Source organism: Euleptes europaea, chromosome 1 (genome assembly GCF_029931775.1).
Source record: "Euleptes europaea isolate rEulEur1 chromosome 1, rEulEur1.hap1, whole genome shotgun sequence".
NCBI lineage: Eukaryota > Metazoa > Chordata > Lepidosauria > Squamata > Sphaerodactylidae > Euleptes > Euleptes europaea.
The window spans coordinates 24,547,566-24,565,067 of record NC_079312.1 but is presented as its reverse complement, the minus strand read 5'-3'; the positions used below and the strand labels follow the sequence as shown (position 1 = coordinate 24,565,067).

At 44.4% G+C, this 17,502-nt stretch overlaps 1 protein-coding gene across 1 annotated transcript; it reads right to left on the bottom strand.

Moving 5' to 3' along the window:
- Nucleotides 1–9,366: 9,366 nt before the first annotated feature.
- LOC130473867 (C-type lectin domain family 2 member B-like) lies at nt 9,367–14,671 on the bottom strand. Its single transcript, XM_056845491.1, has 4 exons — nt 14,587–14,671; nt 12,215–12,420; nt 10,580–10,683; nt 9,367–9,526 (listed from the first exon to the last, which is right to left on the bottom strand). The coding sequence occupies exons 1-4, from the start codon at nt 14,669–14,671 to the stop codon at nt 9,367–9,369; spliced, it is 555 nt and encodes a 184-aa protein (XP_056701469.1).
- Nucleotides 14,672–17,502: the final 2,831 nt, after the last annotated feature.

Sequence of the window (17,502 nt, the reverse complement as noted above, 5' to 3'; positions counted from 1 at the left end):
GTCTCAACCAGCTTATGTCAACCTCAGCAAAGGATGTTCAAGACAAGTAAGAAGCAGAGGTGATTTGCTGTTGCCTTCCTCTACAGATTCTTCTTTGGTGGTCTCCCCTGCAAGGACTGACCTAGCTTAGCTTCCAAGATATGACAAGAATGGGCCATACCATGCCACCTTGCCTCCCAATTTAATCATTACTAAGAATCCAACATAGAACTAAGAGTTTTAGTTTAAAAAAATACAACACAACTTGTCCATGATGATAATACCAAGGCTGTGGAGATATAGGGGTTCTGTGTATGAGGCTGGGTCAACATCTGCAGTTGAATGAAGTACAACATTCCTATACCAGGGTTTTTACTATACAAGATTCTCTCTCTCCTTCCCTTAGAGTTTCTTTACTCCCATTGTCATCCAATGGTTCAACCGCTTCCCTAGCTGGTTTCCTACTCCTAATATACTTAAAGAATTTCTTATTGTTTGTTTTGATGTGTTTAGCAATATGCCCCTCAACATCTTTTTTTGCATCTCTAATTATCTGCTTGCATTTCCTTTGTGCTTTTTGCCCCAATTAAAATGGAGGGGGGGGGAACGGTTAAAGCCTTTTTTCGTGCTTTTGGCATGCGGGAACTTCTTAGGAGGCACCACAGCAGTGCCTCCTCCCCGCCGTCCCCGCATGCCAAAAGCTCAGGAATGGGCTGTTACTGCCCATTAAATCAAATCAAGTTCAATTTAAATTCCTGACTTTGTACTGTGGGGTTACAGTTGCCATATCCCACCTAAAATGGACAGCAACATTGACAGCCAAATGGCTAGAATGTTTCAAACAAGCACAATAGCTTGAGCTGGCCCAATTGAGAAGAGGAAGCCCCATGCATGTGTGAAAGGCCTATTTTCAAAGTGTGCCCAGAAAGAGCATTGAATAACCAACCTTGTGTGACCAGAAGAGGGAGCAAGAAGACCTCAGTGGCTGAAAGCTAGGTATGGCCGATGTGCTCCACAGCAAAAACAATAACATTTGAGTCATGTATGAGTGGTTGAGGTTATCTGCTGTGCTATACTCTGGAGAGATGCATGCAAAGTATTTCAGCTGTAACCAGAACTTGGTATCAGAAAGACATTTGGTTCTTTAATTGGATTTAATGTATCCGTAGGTTGTGAAACTTTAAACTGGACATTAACGTAAATTAATTAATTAATCTTATCTATACCCTGCCTTCTTCACTGATACTCAAGGTGGATTACAGAGTACAGAAAGAGAAAAATCATACACTACTTGTATATTTAGTCACTGATCACTGAGATAACTGAGGAATATGGCCCTTATGGTGGGAGTCTGCTATAGACCACCACGGCAGGCAGAGGACTTGGATGAGACACTCCTAGACCAGATTACAGGATGATCTTGACAGGCTGGAGAACTGGGCTAAAATGCATTTCAATCTCCAGGAATTTGTCAGCCTACAGGAATTTAGCAGTCTTAGCTCTAGGTGAGAAGAAGCCCTAGCTATTGCCTGAAGATAGGGTGAAAAACCACACTGGAAATAAGGGTTCCAAACCTTTGCCCACCTCTCAACTCCTCTGTGATACTCCTACTCATGGAGGGTTGACGATAGCCTTTGCTTCAAAAAATAGTGGTGAGGAAAAGTCTCTGCTTAAAAACACTTTTTAAAAACTGCATGTTTTGAAAACTGTATTAACAATATCAGGGAGGGAGGGAAGGAAGCATGGTATAGTCCAATCTCATCAGAGCTCAGAAGCTAAGCAGGGGCAGTACTTGGAAGGGAGACCACCAAGGAAGGCTCTGCAGAGGAAGGCTATAGCAAACCACCTCTATTTTTCACTTGCCTTGAAACCCCCTTGCTGGGGTCGCCATCAGTCAGCTTCAACTTGACGGCACTTTACACACACACATACTAACTAAAGACAATGCATTTACCTGGGCTGAATAAAGACCTTGCATTCATGGCTCATTACCAATGCTGACTTCTCCACACCCATCACTCCCCTGGACATCACAGACTCTTCTGCATACCACACCTAATCCCATCACGCCTGCTATTCACATTTACATACTAATGCTTGTCTGAATTCACTCTCCTCTACTTAAAGACAGATGGATTCACATTCTAGCTATATCTGAAGAAGTGAGCTGTGGCTCACGAAAGCTCATACCCTGCCAGAAAATATTTTTGTTAGTCTTTAAGGTGCTACTGGACTCTTGCCCTTTTCTACTAATACTAACATATAGTCTCCCCCATTTTTACAGATAGATTAACAGAATCTACACGGTACCAGTGCTGTAGTATTGAACTTTAAATATGCCTGTGATTGTTTCATATATCATACATATCTTCCCTCCTTCCTATTCCATTTACTACCCTCTCACATTTCAGGATCCAGAGATATAGCAAACCAAAATGCAAGAAATATCTGTGGATTTGCCTATCCTTTCTTAGGTTCACTTTACTGTAGGCATGCATCCTCCATTTCCTTTTCAGAACCCCAAATACCCACTTTCCAACCTCAAAGCGACATTTTCACTCACACCTCCTACCCAAAACACCCACTTGCTTGTTCTTGTAGCTAATATTTGCACCTTCTGCAAGTTAAGTGCAAGGTAGACTTGTGATTCCACTCTGATCACTGGAGGGAGGGTGTTGCTGCAGAATCATTGAACACATAAGGCTGCCTTATACTGAATTAGACCGTCGGCCTCAAGGTCAGTATTGTCTTCTCAGACTGACAACAGCTCTCCAGAGTTAGAGGTCTTTCACAGATTTGCTCCTTTTAACTAGAGACACAAGGGGAATTGAACCTGGGAACTTCCACATGCCAAGCAGATGCTCTACCACTGAGCCATGGCCCCTCCCCTTTCCATAGTATGGCAAAGGAAGAGACTGGAATTGGATCAGGGCTACATTATACCCTTTCTCCACCATGACATTTTCCCCGTGCAACCAGTGTCTCAATTTTTTTAGCTTAAAAAAGCTAAATGCAACTATTGCCCTTCTGAATGGAATTGGCCCATTCTCTTTGTGATCCATTTGTGATGCATATCATTCCCCCATCCCCAACAGCTTTTTGCCCCTTTGAGGAAAATTATACAAATTATACAAATACCCTAACCCAGTGGTTGGCAAACCACGGCTGGCGGGCTGCATGCGGCTCTTTGGCCCCTTGAGTGCGGCTCTGCCACAAATGACCACGTGCGGGCGCGTCGGTCGGGTGACGGGAAAATACAAATTAAAAAAGCACGCTTTAAGCCAAAAGGCAAGTCCCAGTTCAAACCGAAAGCCCGGGCAAGTGGGTCACGAGCTCTATGGAAGCCGCCCCGCCCCCTGATCGGGGATTGGTTCTTAGCTCTTCAGGGGCAGAGCTTTCTTCTCCTGCCTATGGCAGTTAGTGGGGAGAGGGTGAATGGCGTCTCCCCGCTCCCTTCCCTCTCTTCAGTAGAAGAGAAAAAAAATACTACGGCATGCTTCTCAACCAAGCCTGGGTGCCTCGCCATCTGGCTTTCCCGAGCCTGCGACGGTTTGAAAGGCAGGCAGGCGCTCCAGTCGGGATGAGCACACACCCCCGAGGCTCCAAGCGCCTGAGTGCCCAAAGGTAAGCGCACTCGCTGCGGTGCTGAATGAAAGCCACAGTGGGTGGGCGGGCAAAAGCGGCCTAGACGGTAGCACCAGCAAGTTAGGCTGCCGGCACCTCCTATTGCTGCTCCTGCTGCTGAAGGGGCTGGAGATGGGGATGGTCCACGCAGAGGCACCGTCACGTGTTTTTCTCCTTGGAGTGAGACGGAGTGTCAGCGGCGGTGGCGGCTGGAGGGGGCTGGACTCATAAACACAGAAGCTGCCGCTAGTTTTGGTTTGGGGGCTATGAAGAGAGGGAAAAAGGTCAGCGGAGCGGCGGCTCCTGTGGCCGCCCGGGGGGGAGGCACGATCCAAAGTCTGCGGCCCCCTCGCCCGCACCTCTTGCCCATCCTTGCTCAGGGGCGCACAAGGTGGACAGGGCTCCACCACTGCCGCCACTGCCCTCTGAGACTTTTCTGACTGGAATTAAGAAGAGGAGGAGGAGGAAGCAGCAGCGGCAGCATCAGCAGCACCCCCCCCCGAAGATGTCCCTTCTTCCCCTCCACCTGGGCACGTCTCCTCTCCCCAGCTACTGCTCCGGCAGCTGCCTGCTGACGTTTGGTGTGTAAATGGCACTTTTCTCTCCCTAGCCCCTATATAATTTAAGTTTAAGAAATTTGGCTCTCAAAAGAAATCTCACTCGTTGTACTGTTGATATTTGGCTCCGTTGACTAATGAGTTTGCCGACCACTGCCCTAACCCTACCATAGGTGTTTTTCCTACAAGGCAGAGAGCAGCTCTCTCTGTTAAAAACCCCAGATTTAAACCAAGATTTAGATTGGCCTTTAGTAATTTCAACAGTGCCCAATTTGACAAATGCATATATTCTCTTACCTTCTATACTGGGTTTTTTTATATAGTCCACAGTTAAAGAAGTTTATGCTTGGTAATTAGCAGTGCGTTCCAGGCTGAAGTGCCCCACATACTTTTTTGATTTCACACATGCTGAACCATCATTCCAGATGTCACTGCGGAGCTGGTGCATGCTCTGCCCCCACCTCAAAGCATTCACATGAAGAATCACAGCCACAGTTTAGCTATGCAAACATCGATTGCTAATGGTTGTGCAAATGAAGGAACAAAGGAGCAGCCAAGTGGGGGGTGAAATTTGTTTGACTTTCTCCTCTTGAATCGGGACTGTGAATAGTCATTTTAAAGGTCAGATTTTAAAAAGGAGCTTTGAGCAAGCATCAAAATCGACCCTGCATAAATGGCCATAGAGAAGGTTGCTGTCTAGGAAAGACCATCAAAATACCATTTGGGGGAGGGAACTGGGGCTGTTAGGCCATGTCTTTTAGTTAGTGACCCTGCATGATCCATGCTCCCAGAACAAGCTTCAGCCTGGGATGGTTTTGTATCCTATCACCTGCTGAAAAAATGTCCAAAGTACTTGTTTTATATATTTCTGTTTAAATCATGCTATATGCACTTAGTATATAAGCTGCTTTGAGCTCCCACAAGGGGAGAAAAGAAGGGGTATGTGTGTGTATTGAAAACTGAGGGCTGTGGCTTCCCTCGTCCATCTCATGGGTATAAATGTTTAACTAGATAGGTAGATGATAGACAGACAGACAAGCAGACAGACAAAATTCCATGCCAAAGTTATGGGATGGGATAAGAGGCACAGTCCAATAAAATTTATCTGAGCTTAAAATGTCAGCTGACCACAACAGCATCTGATGAAGATGTTTGATGATAAAAACATATCCCATGCCACAGCATGGTAATTTGCAGGGGGGGGGATAGTGTTTCATGCAAGCAGGATGGAAGTTTCTACCAATGAAGACCACAATTTATTTCTCTCGGTGATGTAGAGACATGACTTTCAAAGCTAGCAGCAGCCGCATGCTGTACTGTTTCTGCCATGGTTAACCACCATATGCTTGCCTCCAGCGTCTGCCGAGAAAGCATTGGTCTGGTGTCGTTTCTGATGGTGTGCTATTCTCATTTTGCTGTTTATATCACCACTGCAAAATCCCTCTGATGCAATACAGCTTTAAGACCTCCGTAGGAGCTGATCGCTGGTCTGCAAAGCACCTGCACTGCTCTTTGTCTTGCCCTCCATCTTGACTTTAGGGTTGTCAAGTATTGAGGGGGAAATGTATTCCACGTCGTCCTGTGCCTTTAAAAACAATTTATTGCACTTTCACAAATACTGCAAAATGCACTTTCAATCCACTTTCAATGCACTTTGCAGCTGGATTTTACTGTGTGAAATGGAATGGCAAAATCTACTTGCAAACCATCGATAAAGTGCATTGAAAGTGGATTGAAAGTGCAATTTTTCGGATGTGTAAAGGCACCCAAATGGTGAGGGAACAGAGGCTTTTCACAGCAGGAAGATAAATTTCTTGCTGCTTGCTGAAGATCACGCTGCAGTGAAAGACATAGCTACAGAGGGAAGTTCTACTATAATAATAGCCAAAGACAAAGCTGTCATAACAGTGTAGAGATGGTAATAAGAACCACAGCCATTACTTCCATTTGCCAGTCCAATTCCTCACGGTCCACTGCATCATCTTACTGGTGCTGCTGTGCCTGTTGCACAAATAGAGAACATTTTTTAAAATGTAAAACCGGGAGATGAAATGGTTCCAGCTGGGGTGACAGGTGTCCCATTATAGTGGGAGACCTCCTGGCCTGGGCCTCCCATTCCCCCCCCCCCCGCTGTTTAACAAATGGAGGGGGCATTTGGTGTGGTGTCATTTCACTGCAAAACTGGAAGTGAAGTCACTGTGTCAGCAGTTTTGAAATAGATATATCCAGCCTCTCTCCCAAATGGGTTTACAACAATGAAAAGGGATGAGAGCCTGGCATTACCGGGGAGGGAAGAAGGAAGGGAGGGAGGGGGAGAGAGAGAGAGAGACAGACAGACAGACAAAATTCCATGCCAAAGTTACGGTCCCCTGAGGGCACCATATTCAAATCCCCACTCTGTCATAAAGCTCCCTGAATGACCTTGGGCCAGTCACTGGGGCTTCTTTTGCATGGAGTCTTTGCTCTTTGCTTCCCTTCCAAACAGCCGAGGTTATTTTGGGGGCCGTCTGCATGACATCTTCATGCAGTTGTCCCTCTTCCAGGTCCATTAATTTTTTTTTACAATATTTCTATGCCGCCTGGTGAATGTGGCAAATGATACGTTGCGTTAACTAAAGCTCCAGCCCTGGACATGGCACCCATAACAGAGACTCACTGAACTGTTTGAAACATTGCTGCCTGATGTCCAGCCCTGGTCATGGCATCCACACCAGAGGCTCACTGAACTGTCGCACATTAATAGCCCGTTGCTCTGGGCTAGCTCTCCTCAGCTTTGTACAAGCCAGGCTTTCCAGGGACAAAGAGGCCGGATCACCTCTGCAGAACCGGCAAAAGAGAAGCCATGATTCCTGATTGCCTCTTGATCCAAAGGGAAGCCATTGCACCGAAGCGAGAGCATCACGTTGCCCTTCTCTGCATTCCCCCACCCTCCTGTGTATCCTGTGGGAAAACTCCATCAGCTATCTACATCAAAGAGATGCTTTGCTGCATCTTTGGAAGATTTACAACCTCCGGAGATTCGGTCGAACGTGAAGGACCATCTCAGGATGTATAAATCAAGGATGCTAGCTTTAGTAAACAAATTGCCACCTCACCCTATCTCTGGTCCTAAGTCTTTGATCCCTTTTTGTTTTTGGAAAGAGCCATCTGGAGAATATCCAGTCTCTCCCCCCCCCCACTTTCAGAATAGATATATTTTGCCCCCTTTGGCAGAGCAGTTAGTTCCCTCTCAGTCCCCTCCTTGTCCTTCTTTGCAAAAGTGTGTGTGTGTTGAGCTTTTGCTTCACGCAACCCCTCTCCTCTCCTTTTTTTCAGTGTCTTGGCTGGCTCCAGACACTGATACATCTCTCTCCCCTCCCCTGCTACACCTTGTTTATCTATGAGCCACGGAGTTGGACTTCTGCACAACGAGACTGGTAACGTATGTCTGAATTGGCAACTTCCTCAATGTCTCTAAGCCTACCTCCTTTTTATTCGTAGTATCTTGCATGTATGTATCTGCACATTGAATGATTGAATATACATAAACACCTTTTTAATTTGGAATTCCTTGGTCTGTCTTTATTTGGGAGTCACTGAAAACAACCCTCGTAGACAAAGGACGATTTTCGCTATAAAAAATACATAGTTACCAATTGCTCAAGCTAATTCCCCATCCAAAGAGCAATCCTGGTAACACTTACAGTGAAAAACAAAAAGGTCATTCCCTGGCTGTGCTGTAATTTCTTCCAAACCAGCTTTGGGTAGAATCCAGTGCCACATCCAGAATCACTTCCCCTCCTGCCCACAACACACACACACACACACACACTGGAATACTGTGCACAGTTCTGGTCACCACACCTAAAAAAGGATATTACAGAGCTTGAGACGTTGCAGAAAAGGTGCAGAAAAGAGCAACCAAAATGATTAGGGGACTAGAGCAACTGTCCTATTGGGAGCGGTTAAGACTCTTAGGGCTGTTTAGGGCTGTTTAGCTTGGAAAGAAGGCGGCTAAGGGGAGACATGATAGAGGTCTATAAAATTATGCATGGTTTGGAGAGAGTGGACAGGGAGAAGTTTTTCTCCCTCTCCCATAATACTAGAACACGGGGTCATCTGCTAAAGCTGAAGGGTGAGAGATTCAAAACAGATAAAAGGAAATATTTTTTTCACACACCGCATAGTTAAATTGTGGAACTCCCTGCCCCAGGATGTGGTAATGGCTGCCAGCTTGGAGGGCTTTAAGAGGGGAGTGGACATATTCATGGAGGAGAGGAGTATTCATGGCTATTAGTTAGAATGGATACTAGTCATGCTGCATACCTATTCTCCCTAGTATCAGAGGAGCATGCCTATTATTTTGGGTGCGGTGGAACACAAGCAGGATGGTGCTGCTGCAGTTGTCTTGTTTGTGGCTTCCTAGAGGCACCTGGTTGGCCACTGTGTGAACAGACTGCTGAACTTGATGGGCCTTGGTCTGATCCAGCAGGGCCTTTCTTATGTTCTTATGTTCTCCCTTCCCCTGCCATTTCAATGCTCTAGGACTGAACTCCACTACACCCCTGATGACAGAATAATTACTTTCTTAAAAGATTTTATTCTTATAGATATAAACAGAACAGAAAAAAAAATCATATTAAAAACCATATCAAAACCACAATCATGTCATGATGCATACCTATTCTCTCCAGGATCAGAGGAGCATGCTGAATCTATTAGGTGCTGTGGAACACAGGCGGGATGGTGCTGCTGCAGTTGTCTTGTTTGTGGGCTTCCTAGAGACAACTGGTTGGCCACCGTGTGAACAGACAGCTGGACTTGATGGACCTTGGTCTGATCCAGCATGGCCTTTCTTATGTTCTTAATTACAATAATATCAAAAGACAAAGAAAGGAAAGAATATACGTATAATATAAACAATAAATGATAATAGCAGTTCTGAACAGTAAATACTGATATAATAATGAGCATTAAATAGTGATTATCATAATAATCTTAGCATAAGTCATAAGATACCCTACACAATCCTTGATAAACCCAATAATCATGTTAAACATTATTGTAAGATAAAATCACAGAATTATTACCAAATGCCTTTGAGGGTATGGCTGACGAGATTAGGCATTTTATTAATAGAAGAAATGAGAAGGAAACTTTGGAGTGTTTTGGGGGTTTTATTGGGCTGTCAATGCAATCAGAGAAATAAATTTGAATTCCATGTACTTTAAGTCTTGTCATTTTGTTCCTGAATTTTGTTCCTCCCTTTCTTTGTATAAATATCAGGATGGCTGCAGATCCAATTTCTTATTTCATGGCAATGTGAGGAAACTGCAGAGTCAGAGTTCAGAAACACACAATCTCCTCCTTCTCCTTTCACCTCCAACCTACAATATAAGTAAAACAAAAGGTAGCTCAGTCAAGTCAGGCTGGGCATTTCTTTTCATAGGTCACACAGCCAAGATGAACCAGTAAAACCATAGGATCTCAAGCTATTCCTAGAGCTACACAATGTCACTCGCGAGTTTTCTCTAGAAGTAATGTTGCAGTTAGCCTTAACCTGGATTGCCCAAGCTAGCCCAATCTCATGAGATCTCAGAAGTTAAACTTGGTCAGCCCTGGTCAATACTTTGATGGGAGATCTCCAAAGAATACCAGGGGCATGACATGGAGGTAGGGTTGCCAGGTCCCTCTTTGCCATCTGCGGGAGCACAGCAGAGCAGAGCCTGAGGAGGGCAGGGTTTGGGGTGGGGAGGGACTTCAATGCCATAGAGTCCAATTGCCAAAGCAGCCATTTTCTCCAGGTGAACTGATCTCTATCAACTGGAGATCAGTTGTAATAGCAGGAGATCTCCAGTTAGTACCTGGAGGTTCGCATCCCTAGTAGTTGCCCTGAGCCTGATCTGGCAAGGGGATGGTGGGGTATAAATAAAAGGTTACTACTAGTAGTGGTGTGGTGATTAAAAGGTCAGTTATATATTTATTATCAATATTTACATCTCATATTGATGTAAATATGTGTTTGGTAGGGAGGAGCACAGGGCTTTCTGTAGTCATGGCTCTTTTGGCTGATGGTAATTGTAAATGTGGCTCCCTGCTAGCCACAGAGGGAGTACCACTGCTCTGAGGCTCAAAACCCCTTTGACTAGAACTGTTTCCCCCCCCCCCATTCCCCCATCCAATCTGACTCCTCCAGCCTTCCATGGGTTCTGATTGGCTATTAGATGCTTTGCACACACACCAAACAGGTATCTAGGGGGTTGGTGGTTGGTGGAAAGGAGCAAGACCTTTGCCCATCTGTTACAACCTCATAAGGTAGTTGCTGTGAGTATAAAATGGAAAAAGATGTAATGATATTGTAAGCCACTTTGGATCCACGTGGGAGGAAAGCATGGTACAAATATCTAATAAAAAAACATGAAAAAGGAACAATCACTCACATATTGTTTAATTCTGTCCCATCTATCCATTTCCAGGTTTGGTCAGGTGCCTTCCGGAGGCCAATCCAGTAACCAGTAGAGCACCCATATCGCAGAATGAACACCTTCCATGCACACAAAGACAGGGTTAGATAAATGTGTTTAAATTTATGTATTTATTTAAAACACTTCCACCCAACTCAGGGTCCCCAAGGCAGTGAACATTAAAAACATTTCAGACATTTAAGACATTAAAAGAAGAATTTAAATGCTTTCATCCTGTTATACCAACATCTGACCATTTCTATTTCCCCAACTATGTGTGACATTCGAGAAATCTTAATCTACTTTAGATGGGCAAGGCAGGCATGGTGGGAGAGGACAAGTACTGGGGGTGGCTTAGAGCCAAACTAAATGTTATGGTGTCCATGGATTTCAAACCCCTAGTGCAGTGAGAGGATATAGCAGAGGGCTAGGAGGAAGAGAGCTATGCCATACACATGCACATGTACAACACCCCACTTTCAGTGATCCAGGGCACTGAGGATTGTCGTCCAGATGAGGAAAGCAGTTCACTGGGTAGAGTTGCCAGACCAATTCTTCAGGACCCTGAACAAGGTGCCCCCAGACATTCTACTTGCTGGGGGTGGGGAGGGCTCTGTCCCCACAAAGAATGGAGGGAAGAAGGAGCAACCTGGAGCAGCAGCTTTGCCAGGCCCTGTGCCTGGCTTGTGTTGTCCAGGAGCCACCTTCCCTGGGCCACTGCCTGGGAAATTTGGAGAATCAAAGAAAAACAAGATGCCAGCTGCTGCTGATAGTAAACACTTGGACATGAAAAACATAAATGGATTGGGGGGTCATAATGCCTAAAGATACCGGATTTGTGTAACCATTCCAGAAAATCATTGTAATGACCCATGGCTAATTTCCCCTACCTGAGTACTTTCTTAAAAATTCAGCAATAACTAGATTGCTTTAAAATTATGGCTAGATTCGAGTCCGGTAGCAACTTAGAACCCTACAAGATGTTCAGGCTATGAGCTCTTGACAACTTATATCTGACAAAGGGAGCTTTGACTCTCAGCAGCTTATAACCTGGAAATTTTGTTGGTCTGTTAAGGTGCTACTGGACTCACACCTAGCGGTTCTACTGCAGACCAACACAGCTACCCTCTGAAACCACAGAATGACAACTATCTATTGCAACAATATATTAGTTCCCAGTTTTCTTTTTCTTTTTTACAAAAGATACTGGCTACACATTTCTCTTTAAAACTTTGCAACAAAAGGGCTAGAAATACATTTTTAAAAAAGAAAGGAAGGAAAGAAGTTGGGAGCCAGTACATTGTTGCAATATAATGTTATCATATTTAGTGCTGGAGCAACTTAGTTATTGTCAAAAAAAATTGAAACCAAAAAAGCCTTCCAGTGGCAGGGAGAGAATGGCAACCATGGAGGGTGGAGTCAAGGAAATTGTGGGGAAATTTTCCATACAGATTGCCACTGTGATTTCCTCTGCTTTTGAAGCAGCAATCAGCCTGTACTTCCATCAACGGTTTCCTGTGCTATCCCACTAAAGCCTGTAAGGTTCTTCCTAGCTCTGTAAGAAATGATTCTCTCTCCTCAAAGCATCTCATGTATATCTGCTAGTCTCACCTTTTCAGGCTCTGTTTCAATCACAGCCAGAGACGAGCCAAAGGAAGCACAAAAGCTTTGGCTGGAAGTCCAGTCTTTTTCTTCCTCTGAGAAAAAGTAGCATTTTCCTTCATAGTTAAGCCACCCAGCTGGGCATGCCGGACCACAGGGTGCAGGGCGATCCGCGTCACAATGCTCCTGCTTCGACTCTCTCCCCAAGACCTTCCCTGAGGAAAGAAACAGGGAACGTTATCCTCTGAACACCAGGTCCCACAATTAGGCACACTTAGGCAGATCAAATGGATCACTTTGTCATTTCATATGCAAAGTTCCCGAAAAGAGATGCCTACCCAAACTTTTCGTGAAAACATTAAAAGAAGGAGGTTCCATAGCTCTCCAAGGAGTTTATTCTGTTGCTGAACTGGGCCACCTCAGTAGAGATAGGAATATTCACAGGAACTAGAATGGCCTTTCAGATAAGTCCACAAATATTACTGCTCCACAGAAATTACTAGATTTCTCTTCCCTGCCAAATTTTAAGCAGATAGGACAAAGCATCCCCTTTCACTTCTCCCACAAAGAGTAAACACAGGGAGGTGAGATGCCATTGGTGTCTAGGTTCTTCCTGTCCCACAGAGATCCTCTAGGGTGGTTTGCTTCTTTTTAAAATAAAAGATCAATGGGTGGCACAGGAAACTGAAACTAAGCCCCCACAAACATACACTTTCTTGGGCTCAGGAGTGGATCGTTAGCTGGTGTAATTAGATGGAGTCACATGAGGGCAGGAGGAAAAGAGGAAGACCCAACAAGAGATGGATTGACTCTATAAAGGACGTCACAGCCCTCAGTTTTCAAGACCTGAGCAAGGCTGTTAAAAATAAGACATTTTGGAGGACATTGATTCATAAGGTCACTATGAGTCGGAAGCAACTTGACAGCATGTAACGCGCACACACACACCAAAAGGTGTCCACTACCAACACAATTGCCTCTTTCATGTGGGCAACGTGGCCTTTGCTGAACCAACAAGGACCTCCTCCCCATCTGCAGTGCAGATGTGTAAACTGTGCCATGTCATGACACGATCACACTTGACAGGCAAGTCAAATCCTCACCACCAAAACCTCACACAGGCAAACTCAGAGAATCTACTACAGGTGACGTAAATATATGCAATCACATGCTGGTAGGAGTTTCCTTATAAAGAAAAGTAGCTTCAGCTGGAAACAGTCTGGGGTTTTATACATGCATAACCCTTCCTGGTGCTTTACTTTAGTAAAAGTGGCTGTAGGGGCTTTCGGTTGAGCATGATACAAAATGCAGCCCAGAGATTAAGGAGACAGATGGAACCCACAACTTGAATAGACAGAGAGTCAAAGGTATAAGCAAAGGATCCTAGAAGCTTTGACTCTTTGGCTCTTTATGCATGGTCAATTTTGATTCTCACTCAAAGCTCTTTTTTTAAATGCGACTTTAAAAATGCCTATTCATGGTCTTGACGCAAAAGGAGAAATTCCACCCCCCACTTGCCTGCTCCTTCGTTCCTGTTTGCATAGCCATTAGCATGTGCATAGCTAACGCGCCACTTCTATTTTGCATGGTTCCTTCTTGACCCCTCTCTCAGCTTACCTCATCCTACTCCTTTCTTTTCTGATCACACAAAGATTCCTCTTTCCTAGCCTGAATATAGTTATTTGTAATCACTAACCAATTCTAACATATATTGATAAAACTTTACATATCTGCATACAGCATTGATGTTTATAATACTTCCTACCATTTTACTATATAATATATATTTTCTCATACTATCACCATAAAAACATTCATAGAAACATAAGAGCAGCTGTGATGGAGCATACTAATTCTAGTCCAATACCTTGTTTCACACAGTAGCCAAAGAGGAGGCCTTCGTAAGCCTGCAAGGTAGGACATGGATGCCTAGCCCACCATAGTTCTCCCCATCCCAGGGTTTAGGGTTGCCAGGTCCCTCTTTGCCACCAGCGGGAGGTTTTTAGGGAGGAGCCTAAGGAGGGCGGGGTTTGTGGAGGGGAGGGAATTCAATGTCATAGAGTCCAATTGCCAAAGCGGCCATTTTCTCCAGGTGAACTGATCTCTATTGGCTGGAGATCAGTTGTAATAGCAGGAGATCTCCAGCTAATACCTGGAGGTTGCCAACCCTACCAGAGCACCCCAGGGCATTTTCCCCATACAACTTCAATAAGCATCTGAATGCAGGTGCCATTGGGGAAGGGCAGGTTTGTGATAAAGGCAAGAACCATGACTGTCATCCTTGTGATTCCTCAATTCAGACGTTCATCAGAGTAAAGAAGTCACAACATGGCTGTGAATTACATAGAATCAAGGACTAAGAATAGAGCTAGAAACCTCACCTGGTGATGACCAATTAGTAACTATAATGATGAGAAGATTAAGAATGAGCAGGCAGAAGACAGAAACACCAACAACTCTGATCATTACAGCGACAGCTCCCTGAAAGGAAACATAGGAACATAAGCAAAGCCTTGCTGGATCAGATCTGTGATCCATCTAGTCCAACATCCTGTCTCACACAGCATCGGGATGTGATGTCACCCCAGGGTCACTAATCACCCAGTGCTTGCACAGGGGACTACCTTTACCTTTTTTACATAAATGATGCCGATTTTATTGAGTAGTGTTCCAAATAAAATCATGGAAAGCATATTTTCTTCTCTCTGGGTTTAGACAAAGCAATAAAAAGAGCCAGTGTGGTATAGTGGTTAAGAGCGGCAGAACTCTAATCTGGAGAACTGGGTTTGATTCCCAACTCCTCCACATGAAGTCTGCTGGGTGATCTTGGACCAGTCACAATTCTCTCAGAACTCTCTCAGCCCACGCGGAGGCAGGCTATGGCAAGCCACCTTCAGATGTCTCTTGCCTTGAAAACCCTACAAGGTCACCATAAGTCAGCTGTGACTGGGGGGATGCTATTTTCAATGGTAAAGGCAGCAAATTTTCAGCTCAGCTGCTGGTGACTCTCCTCACAAGAAACCCCAAGTTTGGTGAAGTTTGAGTCAGGGGATCAAATTCTATGGAACCCAAATGGAAGAAAACTGGGTGCTGCCCATAGAACTGACCCACTGACCGAAACTTCACCAATCTTGGGGGGTTCTTTTTAGGAAAGTGACCAATTGCTGTGCTGAAATTTTGGTGCCCCTACCTTGAAAAACAGCCTCCCAGAGCCCCACAAAAATCTCCCATTGAATACAACTGGAGCAAAACAATTACCCATCTCCCCCCACGTAAGTCAATGATGGAAACTTTTCCCACTGGATGCTTGGGTGGGACATTGGCCTATTAAAGTCAATGGGGAATTTGGGGGGGCTCTAAGGGGTGTTTTTCAAGGTAGAGGGATGAAATTTGCAGCATAGCTGCAGATGACTCTCTTTAGAAGAACCCCCAAGTTTGAAACAACTGAAAACTCCATTGGATAGATGGAGGCTTTTCTAAGAAGAATCACCTGCAGCTATGATGAAAATTTAATGCCTCTACCTTGAAAAACAACCCCCAAAGCTCCCAAAATTCCTCATAGACTTTAATGGAGCCAAAAAAGTTCAGATATCCAAGGAGGAAAGCTGAAAAACCCTGTTTACTATTATGGGTACTTGACTTTTTTTTGGCTTTTCTGAAATTTTTTGGGTTTAATAAACCTGAATCTGAAAAATACTGGAAAAAATGGTGCACACCCCTAGTAATAGCCAGCACCTTGAATTGAACCTGGAAACAAATCAGTAACCAACAAAGCAACTGCAGAATAGGAACTTGCATGGTCCACCTGGCTCCTGATAGCTGCAGCATTCTGTACCAGCTGGCATTTCCCAGTTGACAAGAGAGGAGTTCCTGGGCTACGCCTCTCATGTCAACATCTTCTTTCTTCTACTTATGAGAAATGATGGACTTGCCCATCATATTAACTCAATGGTAGAGGACTTTGCAATCTCTATACATTGTGATTGAGTACTCCTACGAGGGAAGCAACTAGCCTCTCGCCCTGTGAGAGATTTGTATATTTTTGTATCACTGTATTGTCTGTGTATTTGTCTAAGGGTGTAGTTTTTGTATTAGAGTTAGGATTTAGTCTTTAGGATTCACTGTGATTGTGTATAGTAAAATTATTACTGCATAGAAATTGAGCCTACATGCTGTTTTTGTAATTTCAACACAGTTGTTTCAGCATAGGTTATTTGTATTATTTAGCTTGTTATTTCCCAGTTGTCGGCAAGAGAAAATCAATGTAGAGTGTGTTACAATAGTCTAGCCTCAAGGTTTCTGTGGCCTGGATCTAGGTGATCATACTAGCTAAGTCTATCCTGGTCCTCCTCCCCAACTCCCCACTAGATTATAATCCTCCAAGAGGTTGGGATAATCATTCTGCATGTGTGGGGTTCGAGCCCAGCTGCAGGCAGTCCTAGCCCCTCCAAGCTTCTTTCACCCCAGTGAATTGCTGCCAGCAGCCACACTAGAATTACCAAAAAAAAAAACCTCCCTCTCAGTAGCCTGACTATCAGAAAGTGGGGTGTTGTATGTATGAAGTAATTGCCTCCCTCTTCTTAGCCCCCAACTAGATCTTCTCACTGGACTAGGGGTTTGTTATCTAATCATGAACAAACAGTCAGGTTTATGAGCAAGTTACTTATGCACAGTCTGAGATCTTCAAAAGGGAAAAAATAATTTAACTAGAAAGCACTCCTATTATCTCAGAACACAAAAAGGTCATGAGCATGCACGTCCCAATAAGACTACAGGTGTTACTCCGGCTTCCGGTAGAGAGCTGATCTCAGTGCAACGCTCCTCGGGAACCTCCTGAGAGACCCAAGAAACGTTCGAATTTGGAGTGCAATAATGCACTCCACCCCGGTTCCAAACCAGTGGACTGGGGCACAGGATTACCCCTGCAGCCTAGATGAGCGGTTTTGACTCCCATATCCTCTGAGGGAGCTTTTTTAAGCTCCTCGGAGGTTTGGATGCTGTCCCGCCGGCATCCAGGTGATTTCCATCGCCATGAGCGTTTCTTTGGCACTATGCTCTGATCTCCTCTATCTATTACCATCTAAAGAACCATATTAAAGAGAAGAAAACCTCATCTTCCAATATCTGAGTAAGTTACAAGAACTCTTTTGTTTTTACCTTGATCTAGAAGTTTTGAAGGATTGATGAAAACACCTATGAAATCTACATCTCTCCACCCAATATATGTGTGACTTTTTAAATTAAAAAACCATCAGATAAAACAGCAGGAACCTTATCAATTTGATCAGCAGGCAGGG